Below are 20,621 nucleotides of genomic sequence, written 5' to 3' on the forward strand. Positions count from 1 at the left end.
GAAGTTTATAAATTTTGAAAATATTTCAGTCTAATTGATTTCCACCTTCCATTGATCTATAAAACACCCGAAAGATCCCTAGAATCCTTTCTTCAATTGGTCTATAAAATATCCAAAAGATGACTAGAATCCGTCCAACTACGACTGACTACCAAAATTCATTCGGATTAACGAGTACATCTGTAGTACAGATGTTGAGTACAAGAGCAATAACTTCTAGAGAATTTAATCCATAATTTGGGAATAGTTTATAAATGGTTCAAAAACCATTTCTGTTCCTCAAAATACTTCGAACAATGCAACAAACTAATCCAACTGTTATAGCAATATAAGGCTGCCCGTCGGGAATCATCGTTTAGTAAAGAGTCAAAAAATGTATTACTCACCTCTTTATTTAATAATAATCATTCTCGGTCTAGCCCCCAAATGGCAATTAATAGTAGTCAGCATTTCTCTTAATTCTCCATACAGTGCGTTTTCTACTAGAAATTATTAGAAACTGCAATATGTCCTTCGCGGGAATCTGCCCCGAAACCTAACATAACCTCAATGACAGCTGTTGGTCTACGTGCATTCGTTATGCCTCATGCTGATTCCGAGATTTTTACTGATCTCAAGTTTCCTCAGAATGTGTAGGAATGAGACTATTTTTGTGAGCAGATTACTGCATCCATTCAGAGTTCAGCAGTCAATAGTTAGAGTCGTCACTACACACACAATACACAAGTATCAAAGCACTCATCCAATATTTTTTCAATTACAGCATTATATCCTACAACAACTTGCAATGTCTGCAACGTTACGCCATGTCGGGTCTACAAAATCTGCGCGTACTCTCCCTTCACGGCAATCGTATATCCATGCTGCCAGAGGGCACATTTGAAGATATGAAGTCACTAACACACATGTAAGTACCTCGTACAAATAAATTGTGTAAGTGCGAAATTAAATGTTGTCGTATATTTTCAGTGCGCTAGGCAGCAATCCATTGTACTGTGATTGCTCACTCAAATGGTTCTCGGACTGGATAAAATTGGACTATGTAGAGCCGGGTATAGCGCGTTGTGCCGAACCCGATTACATGAAGGATAAATTGATACTCTCGACGCCCTCACACAACTTTGTCTGTAAGGGCAAAGTGAGCAATGAGATTATGGCTAAATGTGATGCCTGTTACACGCATCCCTGTGAGAATAAGGCGCAGTGCATACCGTTACCACAGCGTGACTACCAATGCCTCTGTCTGCCCGGTTATCATGGCAAACATTGTGAATTCATGATCGACGCCTGCTATGGCAATCCGTGCCGCAACAATGCCACCTGCACGGTGCTCGAAGAGGGACGTTTCAGCTGTCAGTGTGCGCCGGGCTATACAGGCGCGCGTTGCGAGACGAATATCGACGATTGTCTCGGCGAAGTTAAGTGTCAAAATAATGCCACATGTGTGGATGGTGTGGAATCGTATACTTGCGAGTGTCAACCGGGCTTTACAGGTGGGTGTAGTGACGTTTATGGGGATTGAAATAATTTTTTTTCTTATTTTTATATATAACATTTTTGTTTACATTTTGTTCATCGAAATTTGTCTCATATTTCTAATTTTTTTGATATTCATATTCAATTTTTTTCATCGACATTTGTCTCATTTTTCTGTAACTTTATATTTTTTAAATTTGACAATTATTAATTTTTTTTTATTTTTGCACATACTTGTATTAACTATATTTTCACTTTTTTTTCTTTTTTCATATTTAAAAAAAATATTTTTAACGTTTTTTCATCGAACTACAATGTATTTTTTTGATTTAATAAAAAATTAAGAGTTATATATACATACGTATACGATTATATATATATTATTTTATTTATTTAATTAATTTATTTTTGTTTTGTTTTTTCACATATATATTTATTTTTTTTAATATAATATGTTTTCTAATATTTCCTACAGGTCAATACTGCGACACGAAGATTAACTTTTGCAGCGACGAGTTTAATCCTTGTGCAAATGGCGCCAAATGCCACGATCACTTCACCCACTACACCTGCGAGTGTATGGCCGGTTTCCATGGCATCAACTGTACGCAAAACATTGACGATTGTCAGAATCACATCTGTCAAAATGGTGGCACCTGTATCGACGGCATCAACGATTACGTCTGCAAATGCCCAGATGATTTTACTGGCAAATATTGTGAGGGTCACAATATGGTTTCAATGATGTATCCACAGACATCACCCTGTCAAAATCACGAATGCAAACACGGCGTTTGCTTCCAGCCAAATCCCTCGGGCTCAGATTATTTATGTAAATGTCATCCCGGTTATACTGGCAAGTGGTGCGAGTATTTGACCAGTATTAGCTTTGTGCATAACAATTCGTTTGTGGAAATGGAACCATTACGCACCAAACCGGATGCGAATGTAACCATCGTCTTTAGTAGCTCCGAACAGAATGGCATACTCATGTATGATGGTCAGGATGCGCATATAGCTGTGGAGCTCTTCAACGGGCGCATACGCGTCAGCTACGATGTCGGCAATTATCCAGTGTCTACAATGTATAGCTTCGAAATGGTGGCCGATGGTAAATATCATTGTGTCGAACTGTTGGCTATCAAGAAAAACTTTACTCTGCGCGTCGATCGCGGTCTTGCAAGATCGATTATAAATGAAGGTTCCAATGATTTTCTCAAATTGACCACACCCATGTTTTTGGGTGGTCTACCGCCCGAACCGGGGCAGCAAGCCTATAAGAATTGGCAGATACGCAATTTGACCAGCTTCAAGGGCTGCATGAAGGAGGTGTGGATAAATCACAAGCTGGTGGACTTTGAGAATGCTGCCAAGCAGCAGAAGATAACACCAGGATGTGCATTGCTCGAAGGCGAGACGGCGGAGGATGATGAGCAAGACTTTATGGACGAAACGCCGCATATTAAGGAGGTAAATAAAATGGAAATTAAATATTATATATATATAAACGAAATCACATATTTTCCACGCTGCTTTCTTACACAGGTGGATCCTTGCGAAAATCACAAATGTCGTCGTGGCAGCCGCTGTGTTCCTAACTCGACATACCGTGACGGTTATCAATGCAAATGCAAGCATGGTCAGAAGGGCCGTTACTGCGAACAAGGTGAGGGCACTACAGAGCCCGCAACAATAACTGGTATTAAGCACATTATTCATTCATACTTCATGCTGTGGTTTGCATGCGCATAAGTATGTACATTTGTATGTGCATACTTCTGTGGAGCCATATTCATTTAAACATTTATCGAAATGCTGATACTAACTTTGCATGCCGTTATATTCCTAATTTAGTATAGTTTGTTAGCTTAGCAGTTGTAATGACCTTAAGCTCAACTTTTTTACGTTTAATTTTGCCATATATTTTGAAAAATATCTTGTTTTCACTTACAGTGGCGTCCACTTGCCGCAAAGAACAAGTACGAGAATATTATACCGAAAACGATTGTCGCTCACGTCAACCGCTCAAATATGCGAAATGTGTTGGCGGTTGCGGTAATCAGTGCTGCGCTGCAAAAATAGTGCGAAGACGAAAGGTGAGAAACTCAAAAAACAAGAAAATCTGTATGCAGGAAATTCATCGGGCGAAAGTAAAAATTGTATTTGTACTCTATTTGAAATTAAATCAAGCAGGAATAACTGTTTACAGCAATGCTAGGCTATTTAAGCGTTTCGAATTTAGAAATAATTATAATCTTTAATTAATTATATAAGCAAAATTCCAAACGAGTTTATAGCAAAATAGTCTCGGTTATAGGTAATTTAACCTATTTTATGATAATTGGCTAGTCTTTAAACTTCATTTCATATTTTTGATAAAGTTTTGAAATACGAAAGTGAGATTAGTATTTCTCCAATACTCACAATTTTCAAGTTAAAACAATATATTGTGGGTAAACTTTTATTTAGGGGTTACATCCACTTGTAAGACCGAAAAAATGCGTTTATTTGTGAATTTTTTTTTAAAGCGGCACTTCAATTTATGACTTAAAAAAAATTAACATAAACAGAATTAAACTACTTTGAGAATCAGCGATAAATTTTTAAAAATATTGGATCTCCTTGTTCCTATAGCCGATCTCCAGAATTACCACCGGAAAAAGTTGTCTGACGGTGAGGAAAATATTTCGGCGTCAAATTATCTGAAACCAAAAACCAATGAAATTTAGTAATATGATAGATGAATACAGGTAATGGTTAAAGGAATAGCGAAAATTTTGATTTTTGAAAATTTGGCGGCTTTCCAAACTAAAATTCATTTTTTGTGAGAAAATTTACAATTCAAAGTGGCTTAAAAAATCGAAATTATTGTCAAAAATCTTATTCCTTCGATCATTACCTGAAAAATATATTTAAGAATGGCATGTTAAAATTTCCAGCCTCACCGACTCTGAAAACAGCGTTTCGAGAAAAACGAGTGTAAAGTTTTGAGAGCCTATTACACTGAGTTAAAAAATTCTTACAAATACCTTCATATCTCCAAAACTATTTGTCGGATCAACTTGAAATATTCTCAAATACATGTACATTCGAAAAATGCAAAAATCGATTTTTTGAAAACTACGAGTGGATATAACCCCTTAATGACTTCATTTCCTATTATTGATACATTTAAAAACTACAAAAGTTAGATAAGCATTTCTCGAATACTTAAAAGTTACAAGTTAGAGCAATATATTGTGTGTACTTTAATTTACGATAAAATGCTAGTATTCAAACTTCATGTCATAGTTTTGTTAAATTTTTTTAATTCAAAAGTGGGGTTATTATTTCTTGAATTCTCAAAATTTACAAGTTAAAGACAAATATTGTATGGAAATTTTTATTTTATTTTTAATGAGTAGACTTTAAACTTTATTTCATATAATTAATCAATTTTTTAATTACAAAATTGAGGTTAGTACTTTTTTAATTCTCATAATTTACAAGTTAGAGCCAGATATTGTAGTTAAACTTTTATTTTATTATTTATAACTAGTCTTTAAACTTCATTTCATATTATTGATAGAGTTTAGAAACAAAAAAGTTAGTAATGCTTGAATTCTCAAAATTCAAAGTTAAACCACGATACTGCAAGGAAACCAATTATAAATGACATAGATGATTTAATTATTAATAAATAGTTTTTGAATTGACATGTAATTGTATATTGATAAATTTGCGTAGTTCAAAAGTGAGGTTAGTTTTCTTGTATATACACAATTTTCAAGTTACAGCCAAAAATTGTAGGGAAAGGGTACTTAGATTATTTGTAAGCGAGAATTATTCTAACCTAACTTCTACTTTAATGGCTCTCGTATATATTTACAGGTCCGCATGGTCTGCAGCAATAATCGCAAATATATAAAGAATTTAGATATCGTGCGTAAATGTGGATGTACAAAGAAATGCTACTGACTGGAAGATGCGACTACCCAAATGCACAATAGTAGCTTAGATTTAAATTTAGGACAACATAGTAATAACAATAATTTTAATATTAATAATAATAACAGTAATTTAAGTACTAGCACTAGTGATAGCAACGATAATGAATGTATATTTAACTGTAGCAACACAAAAGTTTTACTAATATCTAACAATAACAATAACAACACTAAAACCGGGAGACAAATGATGGCCGCTCAAGAGACAAAGACTGCGGATGAAAGAGTAGAAAATGTGGCGAGCGCAAACATAACAAATACAAGTGGTGGTGTGATAGTTGGTGTGGTCAGAACACACAACCGTGGCGACATCATGTACAACGCGCAGGAAAGAATACGGCAAACAGCCGGTGGTTTGCTCGTGACAGGTGGCATATTAGTCGATGAGAGCGCTAGTTACGAGACTGATGAAGAGACGGAGCGTATGCAATTGAACCCAAGCGGTGATGAAGGTTGGGATGATGAATATGATGATGATGATGATGAGGATGCAGATGAAGACGAAATGGACGATACAGACGAGGATGAGGACCAAGACGCTGACGCGGTCGCTGCACCTTACGTTGACAGCGTAGCTACAGTGAATGTGGCTGCGCAAGAGCGCGGTAGCGCCACATACGAAGCGCTACCCGAAGCCAAAGGTCTTGTACAAGCGCTGGTAGGCGATGAAAATGAATCGATTAAAAATATGCCGGACATTTTGAAGATGAAAAGCATTTCCGCAGGCGCAAGTAAAGTCGATGATGAGGAAGAAGATATGGGTTTTGATGAGGATGACGAACGTATTGCGATAATTGTCGAGCGGCAACGTGGCAATGCAAACGACAATGATAAGGGCTTCATGAATGAGGAGGGCAGTGGCGCAAGTGGTGGGGCATACAGACGGACCGAAGCAAATGGGTACAAAAATAACAGATTTAGATTAGATTATGCTGAGAAATATCGTAGGAAGCAACAAAAATTGCAAACGGAATATACGAATAGAGGCGTAGCCGATGCGCGAGAAGGCAGCGGCAATTTTGCCAACGATGATGATGATGACGATGATGATGATAGCGATGACGTTAATGATGATGATGGCGTTGACGATGATGTGGCTAGCAACGCTGACGCTAACGATGATGCCGACCGCCAAGAAGGTGATGGTTATTTTAATTCGAAACATACGAAATCGAGTAATCGGTATTTCCGTAAAAATACGAATGACGCAATTAAAATAATCTCAACACCGCTAGGCAAGGTCGGTATCGTGTATCAGCAGACGCCGACAAATGAGGATGGCAACAACAACAACAACGCCAACAGCAAAAACAAAAATCAGGATACACTGGGCGACAAGAAGACAAGTTCGTTTACGGACTTCGATGCACTGTCGCCCGATCCTGAAAGCAGTCATCGCTTAGCATCATCTCATCCAAAAATTACGCCAGTCTTGACACCCGATGGCAAGGTTGCACTGCTTTATCGCGGCGATTCGGAGAATTCCAAATACGAACCGATACGTAATTTAACGCATAAATTTAACAACAACAACAACAGCAATAATAATAATAAAAACGACTTTACGGACAATAAAGCACTTGCTAGCGGTACAAGTAGTAAGGATACGTCTGATTTTCCAAACAACGACAGCGAAGATGAATCGGCTGACGAGTCAGAAGACGATTACGATCTGGATAGTGACAGCAGCAGCAGTAGCAGCAGCGGCAATGATAGATCACCAATACATTCGCGCAAAAACAATGTAAACCCCACAGTCGAGACGCAAAAGGCGGCCATACAAAATCCTGCCACCGATGCTGACGCACCCGTCGCTGCGGGCGGCTCATTCATCATACGCCCCACCGACTCCGTGCTGCCCATGATAAATCGCCCACTCTCCGAAGTGCTCGGCATAAAGAAGAATCAATTCAAACAATTCCGTATCAAAGATATACCAACAGCGCCGCCAAATACCGACACAGCCGGCGATCCACGTTCGCTGGCTGGCACCTCCATCGATCGCACACTCGACACAACGACACTACACTTCCTTACAAAAGTCAATTTAGCCGAATATCCAACATCGATGAAGACGCGTAATTTCGATTTCGATTTTAGTCGCGACAATACAATGCTGGACGAACGTTCGCGTCACAAAGAACACCAATTCCATCAGCAACAACAGCAAGGCACCGCAATTGTTGGCCCCAACGGCAGTTCGGGCAATAGCAATAACAAGTTAAATACAATTGCCAACGAAGAGGTGCTCGCCAAAACCGAAGTGGTCAATTTGGCGATAATACCACACTTCGATGAGGAGCTCGAACGCCTACAACGTTTGCGTGAGCATGAAACACGCCGACACTACCGGCAACGCTATCGCCAAAAGCCGAGCGAGGAGGAGCTGTCGGGTATACATTGCATCATGCAGGCCATGATGGGCATAGCGGCCATATCGACAGTGTTCGGCATGTTGGGCACGTTCTTTAAGCAACGAATACTCGATCAAATACGCTTGATGCATTGGTAGTACAGCAAGGGTATTCGATTGTATGGCGAATATTATATGTATAGAATGTTGTCGACAATTACAATTGAATACCCCAGTTCATCCGCACAACGACATCTGCAACGTCATCATCACCATTACCATCATCTCCATCAGCGACATCTCCAACATCAGCAACATCGTCAGCATAAACAACAACACCAACAAAAATACAACACATACACGAACAACATGAACAACGCAGCTATTGTAAGCAGAATTTATTGTAAATCTATTTCCTTGCACCCACACAAATGCATAGCAATAACAAAGAAGCTTTTAATACTACTATTTACTATATAAATACCTACGTACATACAAGTATTTACATGCATACACTAAAACGAAACTAAACACTATGCAACGCCATCAAACAAACGAATATACGCTGTTGTAGGCTTTCGAGTTTAATTTCGAATTCGAAAATCAAAAAAACTTTTTCTGTATAAGATTACTGCATTTTCTTATACAAATGGTGCCGAAATTTAAAAGTAATTATTTTGTTTTTTAGAAATTTTGGAATTATTAGAGTATATTTTTGACAATTTGAAAGCAAAATATGTTCCAAAAGTAAAACTATTGCTAAATATCTAAATATAATTTACATAAAATTTTACTTATTTTATATACATTTTCAAATCCTTTACTTTTTTTTGTTTTTCTATTAATTTTCGACGGCAAAAAATTATATAAAATCTTTTTAAAGCTTCAAGTTCATAGTCAAAATTTTTTTTTAAAAAATATTTATGCTCAAAACCCCTTTCAAAAATTTCAAACTTGCACAAATTTTTTAAAAATTATCATATTTTTAATACAAATTATATAAAATTCAATAAAAAAAATATAATTCATACAGAAATATTTTTTTTATTAAGTGTTTATTCTCAAACATATGTAACAAAATTTTTTAAATTCCAAACTTGCACAAATTTCATGTAAATTTTCATATTTTTAATAAAAATTTTAAAAAAATTCAATGAAAAAAAATTAAATTCATATAATATCAATTTTTCATAAAATATTTGTTCGCAAAAATATGTAAATCATTTTTAAAATTCCAAATTTGCGAATTTTTTAATAAAAATCTCCACATTTTTAATACAAATTTGAAAAAAACTTCGAAATCAAACGCCATGCCTACAGCACACACCTACATATGTATACTCTATACACACACATACATAATATTTATATATAAAAAAAAAAAAATTTTGCTTACGCTGAAAATTTAACATAAAATGTAACTACATACATGCAACTTGTAACTAATAATCTAACAACCATTTGTACACAAACTAACAATATGACATACATACATACTTACATATATAGCTACTCTTAATCATATTCATAAACGCATACATACTCGTATATGCCCCTTTTTAAATGTATTTGTATTTTCCCCACTTTAAGCATAAGCTGAAAAATATGTATGTAAACTATATACTATCCACTACTACATACACACTATTATTGTATTGTCACTATACATACTAATGCTAAAAAACATCACAAAAAATTAACACTTCCTTAAAAAACTCATATTAACGGATTCGTGCAAGAAGCTACCCAGATGAAGAAAAAAACTATGGCGCACTGAACGCAACACGCTGCAGCGGTAAAGCGGAAAAAATTATTATAAATAGTTGAAAACGCTTACAAATACATTTGACATCGCCATGCGTCGCGAAAGTTAAGTCAGCGAAAACCGAACCGAAACAGCAGAGCGTACGACCGCGTAGCGCTAGTAGGCGTGGTAAAGCGTGCGAGCATAATGAACGTGATCACTAAGGATGTTTTTTGAATATTTGTTTAGTTTTTCATACTTCTCCCTTAACTTTCGACAAGGTTAAAACACTATGTAAAAAAAAACCAACAATTTCAACACCTAACACGCACTGTCATTCAAACTGCACTTGTCCAGCAAAAATTTATAAAAATTTACAAAATATATACAAACAAACATACATGACGTCCAAACGAACACAACGCCTCCCTAAGCAAATTGGCAGGCTACCAATTAGTGTCAATTCAAAACCCACCACACACATAGCCACGCACCAACCCACATACATGAGCAATTGGTCATCATCCGCAGTCAAAAATTACTCCCTTTGTTCCATACAAAATGCCATTTTGAATATTTTTATACGAGCATTCAAGAAAGCAAATCTCATTAGATCACACAAAAGCATGTCAAAACACTATAAAAGTTTTAAAAATTACAAAATAATACATTTACGCGCGCCAATGCAAGCAAATAAAATGCAATAACTGCAGATAAAGAAATTACAAGTAAAATGATTGTAAACAAAAAACAAAACAAGAATTGGCAGGCGAAAATAAGTGTAATGTTAAAAATAGTTGCAATATAAATTTTAAAAAGCACAATTGTATGAAGTTGAAAGTGGCTTTTAAAATAAATGAAATTATCAAATAAGAACATGTTGAAAAATTAGCGCTTAAGCAACAGGAAGAAAGTATTTATTTAAATTAATTAAAAAATAAGACAAATATTGCAGAAAAGCACGCAGCAGTAGTCGCGGCATACATGCTGCCGCTGTTGCAAATGAAGTGTGCGCAACTTTTTGTTGCAGCACAAGCAAATAACGAATTTTCAAAGAATTATAAAATAAAATAAAATAAAGAAAAGCAACTAAATTAAAAAAAGTAAAAACGAAGAAGAAATGCATAAAACAAGGCATGCAAGCAATGCATTGAAACAACTATAGTTTAAGTTTAAACTTAACAACTTAACATCTAAGCTGGGTAGTCGCATGTAAATCTCTAAACTAAAAACAAAACAAAAAAACCTTAACCCTTAGTAATTAGCCTAACTTACTTTAAGTATTAGTTGTAATGCAATAATGAACGAATTAAAACAATAAACAAAGAAAACAACAGCTGTTTAAAAACAAACTGAAAATTAAAACTAAAAAGCATACCAAAATGAAGTAAAAAAACAAAACATACACCTTAAAAAGAAACAGAATTAACTGAAAAAAAATTTTGTTTACATGTACTATTTAAACGCCAACAACCAACACTGCATTTAAACACAAATTAACAATTATAACAATTATTACTGCAAATGCATTAACGAATTACGAATTGCCGAAACGAATAATTTTAAATGTTTAACATGTTTTTAAATAGTTTTCTTTCTTTTTTCTATACTATATACATATATGCAAAATCTTAAGGAATTATACAATTTTACTCGAAAATGCTAACATCAAGTTACAAACCACACATAAATATGCAAATATATGCTTTTTTTTATGAACAACTGCACGCATTTGTCATTTGTGCGGCATATCAGTTTATGTAATTTTTATTAATTTATTTCTTTTTTTTATTTTTGTACATTGTATTGTAGTTATTAACTCTTGCGAGTCTAACATAGAATATACTATATATTTATGTCCTGTATATGTATGTATTGTAATTGTGTGTCGTGCATATGCAATATATGATATAATTAACATACATACACACATACACACACCACACGCGCACACAGCCGTATAAAAATGTGTTCTATATGATTGTTTTATATCCAACAATAAACTACATAATCGAAAAATAAAAGCAAATGCGTTTTTTTTTTGTTGTTAATAAACATATATTGTAGGTGCATTACAAACGAATGTGAAAAAAATTTAATTATAAAAAATAACTATCATTTAAATATTACAATAATATGTTAATAATTAAATATTATATTATTATGCGCGATTATTATATTTTTATTAAACTTTTAATTGCTATTAACTACTAATTGACGTCATATAATTACTTACTTAGCTTTGGTGTTGATAAGAAAAGAGTAAAACTTTTTTTTATTGTTTTTTAGTTGCAACAGAAAATTAAATATTTTTTCGCGTTCAACGCTAATAACCGCTAGTGTATTCATTATTATAATAAGTGCATAATATAAAAGAAAAATTAACTATAAATCGAGAAGTTGTAAAATAAAATTTGTGAAATTTTCAACTTAAAATGCAAATATCTCGAAAACTATAAATTGCCAGAATATTATATACATTCTTTATCTGGAGAATCTCCTCTATCCAACCATACCTCTTTTAACCCTGAAAGCGTGGGATGGTATACTAAAGCCGACCCATTATAGCTAATATTTTATTATTTGCAGCTGAGATCTATAAGCCATGCAGAATTTATATTAACTGTTCATATATAATATTCGTAAGCACATACCATATAAACATATGTACATACACTGGGTAGAAAAAGTCTCCGTTCACTGGGTACAAAATCTTTTGAACTAAAATAAAAGTTTGACCAACTGACCAATCAGGAAATTTTTTTTTGTGTTATGTCATATCTTTTCGCTTAAAAAAAATTACTTTTTTTTCAAATTATTCAATAAACAAAACCCACAGCATTCATTTTCATTTTAAAAACAATTAACTTAAACAGAAAAAGTCTCCGCTCATCAACCAGCACACAATAATATCAAGTAATTATAAAAAGTTTAATAGCTGGTGCGGTAGCCTCGAAATTTTAGAGCTTCTGCTAGACGTTTAGGCATGGAATTTACTAATTTTCTCGTATCTTGGGCTGACATTTTACTCCCATCGTCCAATATAACGGTCTTGAGCATTACTTTGCTGGTAATCGTATGTGTGCGAATTCTGCGCTCCAATAAAGCCCATAAATGCTCAATTGTATTGAGGTCAGGTGATTTTGGAGGTGAATGTAGCTGTTTTGTAGCATTGTAAAGAAGACAAAGACGAACAAGTTCCGCTGTATGCTTAGGGTCATTGTCCTGTTGGAAACAAAACACGTTTGGCAATCCTAATTTATCAGCACTTTGCTTCATGTGTCGTTTTAAAATATTTAGATAAACAAATTTATTCATTCTATTTTCGATAAACTCAATGCCACCACCTCCACTTGCCGCCATACACCCCCTCAATTGAACTCCACCCCCACCATGCTTTACGGTTGAAGTAAGATTTCACCATCTGTTTTCCTTTTTTTCCAAATATACTATATTTGGTCTTATCCGACCATAAAACTGATTCCTAAAAAGATATAGGCTTGGTTATATGTTCATTTGCGAATGTAATGCGCTTCATACGGGTTTTTAAGGAAATGAATGGCTTTTTGCGTGCCACTCGTCCATGATATCCAACCCTTTTTAATATTTTTCTTGCTGTGTCGCTGCATTTTGTTTTTTTAAATCATAGTTTTTCATCTTCTTCTATTTGGGAAACGGTTAAACGTGGATTAACTTTTACAAGAGATGCAACTTTGCGTGTTTCCCGATCAGTCGGACGTCCAAATCGAGGCTTTGAAATAATAATTCCCGTTTTTTTGAAAGTCTGGATGACATATCGCACTAATGACTCGGCTCTGTTGACAACTCGTCCAATTTCACGATAGTTTTTACCGTCCTTCTTAATTTTAATATTATTTTCCGCTCATCAATACTTATTTCTTTGCCTTTTGCACTCATTTCGATTAAAGCTGAATAATTAGAAAAGTTTACTCACAAATTGCAGATTTTTCCTTCGATTATCTAAATCTGTATTATTGACAACAACGCACACAAAATTATCAGGCCTTAAACGCGTAAAAACTACAATAAACTAATGTAATAAGCAGTGAGCGGATACTTTTTCTGCTTATTCTCCATTAATAGAATTCAAAAAATGTCGCTAACTTTGCAAACGCACATAAGAATTCCATGAAATTTGGCTACTGAAATGTGAACTTCAAAAACGCATATATTTTATTAATATTTTTATTGAAACACATTCCACGGATTGGTGAGCGGAGACTTTTTCTACCTAGTGTATGTATTTTTATGCACATCCTTAATAATTCTCTACCGTTCAATTTTGAATTCAAATTCTTAACACGCATGCAACCTTACATATTAGCACAAGTTCTCAAAATTGTCATTTTGCCAACACTGTTGCAGACAGTAATAAATCCCCTTAGTTTGCAAAAGTGTTATACGAATACAAATATTAATAAAGTGCGTCTGAAGAAGTGCAGTTGCGTAATGAAATTTTCATATAAATTACGCTTATTGAAAATGAGCACATGCTACACGTGTGAGAACTGTTGCATCTGCGTGTACACATATACATACATAGTTATATGTATTTACATATGTAGTACCCATGTGTAGTGCCGTTGTAAAAACCAGTGCCATTCAAACTCTGGTGCATACTTGACAAAAAAAATATTGTGTGACCATGAACTTCTAATGAGGTATGTATGTAAATGCATTTATTTGTTCGTACAATCAGTACAATGTACTTTTAATGATTTCCAAAAAAGCGTTTTTAAGAAATTATATTTAAAAAATATGCTGTTCCCCAAAATTGCTGCTAAATTATAAGCAGTAGAATTTCGGTTTAAAGTCGAATGCTTCTAAAACTGTTAGTTAAAGCTATCTCAAAATAGGAAATGTTTATTATAAACGTTCTCTGTAACAACAATTCGCCGATTCTTTATCTGCTATGCAAACTTTCCGCCCAAAAATCTGTTTGCGGCACGGAGGCGGTTTTAAATGTTTGTTGTATTTCTACCTTTGCCGTCTTATAATACATGTTAACTTGTCTACACAATAAATAAACGAGTTTCTTTAGTTTTTAGGATTTATGTTAATATTTTTGGATTGCTTTTTCATACTTACAATTTTAATCATTTTATTCTAAAAAGTTAGTTGCCCATTTAACAGAACATATTTTATTTTTACATCACTAAAACATTTTCTTATAAAATATCAAATATTTATTCAACTATTTACAAGAAGCGTGGTAAAACAATAATCACACATCTTATATCATTTAACCCCTGCTTATTATTTCTGTACTCATTACAATAATTTAAGAAACTTGATTGCTTTGTTTGATTTATGTATAAGAACTGCAAAATCAGTTCCATATTAGTGATGACTTAGACATACTCATACTAAATACGTCCATTGTTTACCTTTCAGTACTACCTCCACTGCCTGACCAAAAAAATAATCAACGCTTAAATAAATTTGATTTAGCAGGTTGATCTGTTTTTGTATATAAAAATAAAGAATTGCACATTACAAATAAATCTCATATTTAGCAGCCTACATAGCCATTTCTATGGTGAGTCAGTTGAATGAATGCACTTTGGTTATTATTTTTGGATTTGTTCATCAAGTTCTCCATCTATGTCTTTGATAAACGAATTTACCAACCCAACCAGGGCGGATGATTTATTTGAGCAGGTGGCACAAATGTTAAATTCACTGGTATATTTATAATGGCATGTGGCCGTCGTAGACTCATTAACGTTGATCGAATTATAACCCCGTTTTTGCCTAGCAAAAATCCGGCTGGTATATGAGCTTCTCTACTTGTGTTGTCATGTACCATTTCTATGTAATACTCAAACTCAGCCGAATCATCGTCAAATTCTGTCATTATAGCAGCTTTGGCGCCAGCAAGTTCAACGTTGATAGTTTTTGTTAAGAACGAACATTCGCTGCAAGTAAAAAGAATTTTGGTACTTAAATAAATGTATGTATATGTTAATTAATTTAAGTACTATCAACAATAAGGCATTAAATCAATTTGATTAAGTAATCAGATTTGTTTTGACATACATATCTCATATCACTTTTTAGCAATATGTGTGTGTGTTGGTATCTACTCATCTAAGTGCCACATATAAATCTTTATTGCAATAACCAGTTTCCGTCGCTTGATTGTGCGATGGTAAATACTTACCCTCTTTTAATTAATGCTACGTTGCCACGAAGTTCGCGATAGTTTCTAATTTTTGAGCATGCATCTGATGGTTGCGTTAAAACTAATGCAATTCCTGTGAATCGCTGTGAGACAAATGATACACCAAAATCTTTCGCCGGTCGCAACCGATACGTGTACTCCAGCACAGCAGGTTCTGTTATCTCAAAGAAGACATCACCAGCTATAATATCTTGGGTTGTGATAATATCGTGAATGGGTGGATGATGTACTCCTGAAAATAATTAGATTAATACTTTGTAAGCTACAGTTAACGGCGCAAAATCTACAATTCTACACTACCTGATAAGGGCGCTATCACAAGCAATAGCAAATTGAGTGCGATTGCGATGGGATTTAAACATGTCAACGAGCACATTTCTTAAACACTCTTCGTAGTTCGAATTGTTCAACACCGCTGCCGGTGCAGCATTTTAAATATTTACATAAAGGTATCTTGAGCCAACTAATATTTTGACTTTATACAATTTCCAATTTGTTGACAAAATCAGATGTGTTCTAAATGCAGGGTGTCAAATAAGTTCGTTATAAATTTTTGGATTATTGTGAAATACCACAGAGTGAAAACAATCAACAAATTTAACGGAAATAGAAATTCATTTGGAGAGATGAAAAAATTACAATTTTAAATAATTTTTTTTACAGTAACTAATTTTGTTTTATATAGCAATAGCAATATTAAATGAAGTTTCGACTTGATTGTTAACTAATTTTCAAAGTAATGGCTGTGCTGATCCAGTTCCAATCGAAGCTCCGTGCGTCGACCATCACTAATCCTTAAAGATTCATCTAAGATCAATCGGACAAAATAAAATTAGTTTTATTAATAGGTAATCAAGTGCCTGATGTGAGCTTTTTTAATTAAAAAAAAGGGAGCGGATTTGAGAGAAAAAACCAACAGTTAATTGTTTAAAAAAATCGAAATTAAAAAACGCTCTTCGGCCATGTTGCATATTTTCAAAAAGCTCTATAAGTTTCACTAAAATCTACAACCGGTTTTCGAGCTACAGTGGTCATTACTTCAAAACACATAGTTATGAAATCTAGGCATTTGAAGTTTTACCTGAACGTTCCAGAGCAGCCGAGAACCTTTTGCTATTTATAAAATAACGCAAAGCATTTGTCTGACTTATTTAAATTTTCGACTTTTTTTTTTTTGAAAACTGACTACCCTTAACCTCTTAACTAAATAGCCAAACCGAGTTCATAAATTTTATTTCTTGTGGATCTCTGTAACTGCAAATAGTTTAGTACTGCCACTAAATTATATTGAAAAACGTTGGCAACACTCAATCTGGGGCATCGTTGCGAAACAAAAGTTAGGCAACACTTTTGTGACCGGAGGGTATTGTCCGCTGCAGTTTCGATGTGTATCCCTTGCAATTAAGTAACCCCTTCATTGAGAACTCTGTCGAAAGCCCTTAGCGCCATCTTGCGAGGATAAAATGCACTTATTGCCACGCTGCATTTTCTGTGCAATGCAAAGTTTTTATTATGCCATAATGTTTCAGTTATGTTTATTTATATATCTAAGCTGTTTACCAAATTTTCATAAAGTCAAACTTTGTGAATTACCATGTTTGTGGCCTAAATTAAGCAAATTTACATGAGGTAGTGGAAATGCATGTAAAAGGATTGGCAACACTTATGTATATGTATGGATTAGAGACAGGTAACCCTGGTTTTCGAGTTTTGTGGGGCATTTTTGTAAAGTAGTCGGAGGCGCTTTTGGACGAACGTCGACGTCGGCAGCCATTTCGATTTGTGTTCAGTGCGTGGAGTGGTGAAAGCAATTTTCACCGAGAGGAGCGCGCTGCATTTAGTTGTTTTAACGTTTGGACTGTGGCAAAGACTTTTTAGTTGGTAAGACACCCGCGATAGCAGATAAGCAAGGAAGAAAAATGTCAGCTCCCACGTGTTATAAGTGCAACCGTCCAGGCCACTTTGCCCGCGACTGCAACGCCGGTGGTGGTATGGTAGGAGGAGGAGGAGGAGGAGGCCGTGATATGAGACGCGGAGGTGCTCGCGAAAAGTGCTACAAGTGCAATCAACTTGGTCACTTTGCGCGTACATGCCCCGAGGAAGCAGAACGCTGTTATCGTTGCAATGGAATTGGGCACATCTCGAAGGAGTGTTCACAGGCTGACAATCCCACTTGCTATAAGTGCAACAAGCTTGGTCACTGGGCGCGTAATTGCCCAGAAGCTCTTAACGATCGAAATGTTAGCAACATTTCATGCTATAAGTGCAACCGCACAGGCCACATTTCCAAGCACTGTCCGGATACAGCGAAGACATGCTACGGCTGCGGCAAGAGCGGCCATCTGAGACGCGAATGTGACGAGAAAGGGAGCCGCAATTAAGTAGCGGCATGACTTCGTATACTACACATACACTACAATTGCAACCAACTTATAACAAAAAAAAAAATAAAAGAAAAAACATAAAACAAAAATTAAACTCACACTCTCCTTCCTTATAAAACCTATTTTCAATACAAAAAATTTTCTATTTCCGATTTGAGCGCTTATACGGCTCTTTGTAGCAAATTGCGCAGATATATTGAAGCGGAACTGCGTTTAAGTAATCCTGAGGAATTGAAATTGTTTGTTGTCGATCGAAATTGAGATTTATTGCTGCTTCATATTCATCTCCTCCAGTGAACATACACAGTCCAACCACGTACAACACCACATCATCATCAACATCACCTTCATTTAAAGTGATCTGACTTAGCTAATTAACTGGGCTGATACGATTAATGTTGACACAATGCATTTTTGTTTTTTTTTGCTGTAAGGAGCCGGGTGTCAGGCCCAGTTGAAGGAGCGGAGTATATAGCAGTCCGGAGTAACCCCAAGAAAGAATATAACAAAGAAGAGCAAAGAAACCCAACTCAGAAGCACGAACCTTCAAAATAAAATTTCAAATATCACTGTGATTGTTTTTTAATTGTAAATTAAAATACTGGAGCTGCTGATTTGAGAACAAAATAGTTTGTTTCATTAAACATTGTATTTTAGTTAGATGTTTTTCACTAAACAGTTTCGATTATCTTTAAAATTTGGTGATTTTTGTCTGCGTACATGTTTGTATATTTAGGTATCTACACATGCTGCATACAAATATCAATACACACAACTATACATATATACTAAAGTTAAATCGAATCTTTGGTGGTGTTTCGTGTCGGTGAGCACATCGAATTTCAGGTTTTACTCACTTTTACATTGTTTCTATGTACGGCGCGACCGGCACTATTAATGCCAACGATGCTGTAAGAAACACATAATAGCAGCAGTTGTCTTTATTTCCTTTCCTATATACGTGTGTAGTGGTAAATGCGCACAAATATAGCGAACGGAGATTATTGGTTTCTATGACTATGCGCCCAGTGTAGGGACATTTACGCGTATTTTGCTTGAGAGTTTTACATTTACCTCACAATAATTTTAAAATAATTTATCTTTCACCACAACGCAATTTGTGTTGGAAAGTACAGTCACTACCATGGTGAAAATGCGGCATGCGTAGATCACAGGCTGGATTCCTATTTTACCAATGCAGTGTTGCGCATTGCAAATAATTTCGCCTTAATGGCTAACATATGTGCACGGGTACATTTGGATATGCAAACATATGTATATATGGATGTGTGTATGAATTGTATATGTGCATATGTTATATTATGTGTATATGTATTGGTGTCCATATGTTGAGCCAAGAATCGGTATACCTGCACAAATGCAATGCGACAAGCAGCTGCTGCTTTCACTACAGCCACAGAATTGTTGCTAGTCGATGTATGTATTCACTGTTTTTCACAAACTTATTTCAAGGTCAAGGTCAAGCCGAAGAAGAAGCGCAAGCGCAACTAGGGCTCCAAAATACTTATTTAGTATGTGTGATAAGATTGGGGAGAAAACAAGATGAATATCACATACTCAGCTTGAACTGCATCTCCAAAACTAACTGAAATTTATGTAAAGTCCGCGTCAAATTTGATTAGATGGTATAATAAGCGCCGCATTCGAACTGAAATCATATGTGCACAGGACAAAACTAAGTTTTGATGCAAAAACAAATTTTTTTTATTGAATTACTGTTCTATGTAGCTGCATATACAACTGTATATCCGGATCCGGAACGTTAGACTCATCATTATTCCCTGTTCAAGCTCAGTTTGCCACGAAGTGTGTAATACTAAATAACATCGGAGACTGTATAAAACCTATACATATGTACAAGTATATATGCAAATGATCAGCAAGACGAGCTGAGTCGATTTAGCCGGTAATGTCCGGCTGTCTAACGGCCTGTCTGTCTGTTTATATGCGAACTAGTCCCTTGGTTTTTAAAATATCGATCTGAAATTTTTCACACGTCGTTCTCTCCAAGAAGTTGCGCATTTCTCGGCATCGTTGATATCGGATCCATATAGCATATAGCTGAACAATCAAAACCAAGTACTTATGTGGAAAACTTTTTTATTTGACAAGATATCTTAACGAAATTTGGCATGCATTATTGTCCAAGATAACGGCACAATCTGCGAACAAATCGTTCAGATCGAATCACTATTGCCTATAGCTGTCATGCAAACTTAACGATCAAAATCAAGTTGTTGTATGGAAACTTTTCTATTTGTGAAGCGTATTATTGCTTCGATCCATTCGAAGTTAACAGGTAAATATCTCTATTCTGCACACACATACACATAAATGTTATTAGACACACTTAAGGAAACTGAATGCATTTTTTATTTATCGTTCTTAATGTTAGTAACTATTTTCATTACATTTATACATATAGTGTATCTAGGTATGTACTATGTATACA

General features: G+C 35.1%; 4 protein-coding genes across 4 annotated transcripts in view; 3 read left to right on the forward strand and 1 right to left on the reverse strand.

The window, feature by feature from the left end:
- Positions 1-11,588, forward strand: part of sli (slit guidance ligand) — a 44,471-nt gene extending 32,883 nt beyond the window's left edge. Inside the window, 6 exon segments of the mRNA XM_070107737.1 lie at positions 764-907; positions 970-1,493; positions 1,952-2,946; positions 3,022-3,175; positions 3,430-3,572; positions 5,347-11,588. Coding sequence (XP_069963838.1) covers positions 764-907; positions 970-1,493; positions 1,952-2,946; positions 3,022-3,175; positions 3,430-3,572; positions 5,347-7,974 — 4,588 coding nt within the window. The 3' untranslated portion in view covers positions 7,975-11,588.
- A 2,417-nt stretch (positions 11,589-14,005) lies between these two features.
- Positions 14,006-20,621, forward strand: part of LOC118683211 (helicase ARIP4) — a 46,299-nt gene continuing 39,683 nt past the window's right edge. The window contains exon 1 of the mRNA XM_036375414.2: positions 14,006-14,241. The gene's annotated coding sequence lies outside the window, so the exon portion shown is untranslated. The remainder of the gene's footprint in view (positions 14,242-20,621) is intronic.
- On the reverse strand, positions 15,022-16,299 carry LOC106617874 (PRADC1-like protein). The gene is made up of 3 exons (XM_014235318.3): positions 16,065-16,299; positions 15,744-15,996; positions 15,022-15,498 (listed from the first exon to the last, which is right to left on the reverse strand). Exons 1-3 carry the CDS (start codon positions 16,138-16,140, stop codon positions 15,204-15,206), a joined length of 624 nt encoding a protein of 207 aa, XP_014090793.1. The 5' UTR covers positions 16,141-16,299; the 3' UTR covers positions 15,022-15,203.
- On the forward strand, positions 17,484-18,775 carry CNBP (CCHC-type zinc finger nucleic acid binding protein). The gene has a single exon (XM_014235339.3). It carries the CDS (start codon positions 17,684-17,686, stop codon positions 18,143-18,145), a length of 462 nt encoding a protein of 153 aa, XP_014090814.1. The 5' UTR covers positions 17,484-17,683; the 3' UTR covers positions 18,146-18,775.

The sequence above is a fragment of the Bactrocera oleae genome, chromosome 4 (assembly GCF_042242935.1).
Source record: "Bactrocera oleae isolate idBacOlea1 chromosome 4, idBacOlea1, whole genome shotgun sequence".
NCBI classification, from domain to species: Eukaryota; Metazoa; Arthropoda; class Insecta; order Diptera; family Tephritidae; genus Bactrocera; species Bactrocera oleae.

Excerpts from the sequence above, each read along its gene's own strand:
- CNBP (XM_014235339.3), top strand. The coding sequence starts at position 17,684 with ATGTCAGCTCCCACGTGTTATAAGTGCAACCGTCCAGGCCACTTTGCC.
- LOC106617874 (XM_014235318.3), bottom strand. The coding sequence starts at position 16,140 with ATGTGCTCGTTGACATGTTTAAATCCCATCGCAATCGCACTCAATTTG. Across the intron at positions 15,997-16,064 it reads TGTGATAGCGCCCTTATCAG|GAGTACATCATCCACCCATT; the intron begins GTAGTGTAGAAT and ends AATTATTTTCAG. Across the intron at positions 15,499-15,743 it reads GTAGCATTAATTAAAAGAGG|CGAATGTTCGTTCTTAACAA; the intron begins GTAAGTATTTAC and ends TTTTACTTGCAG.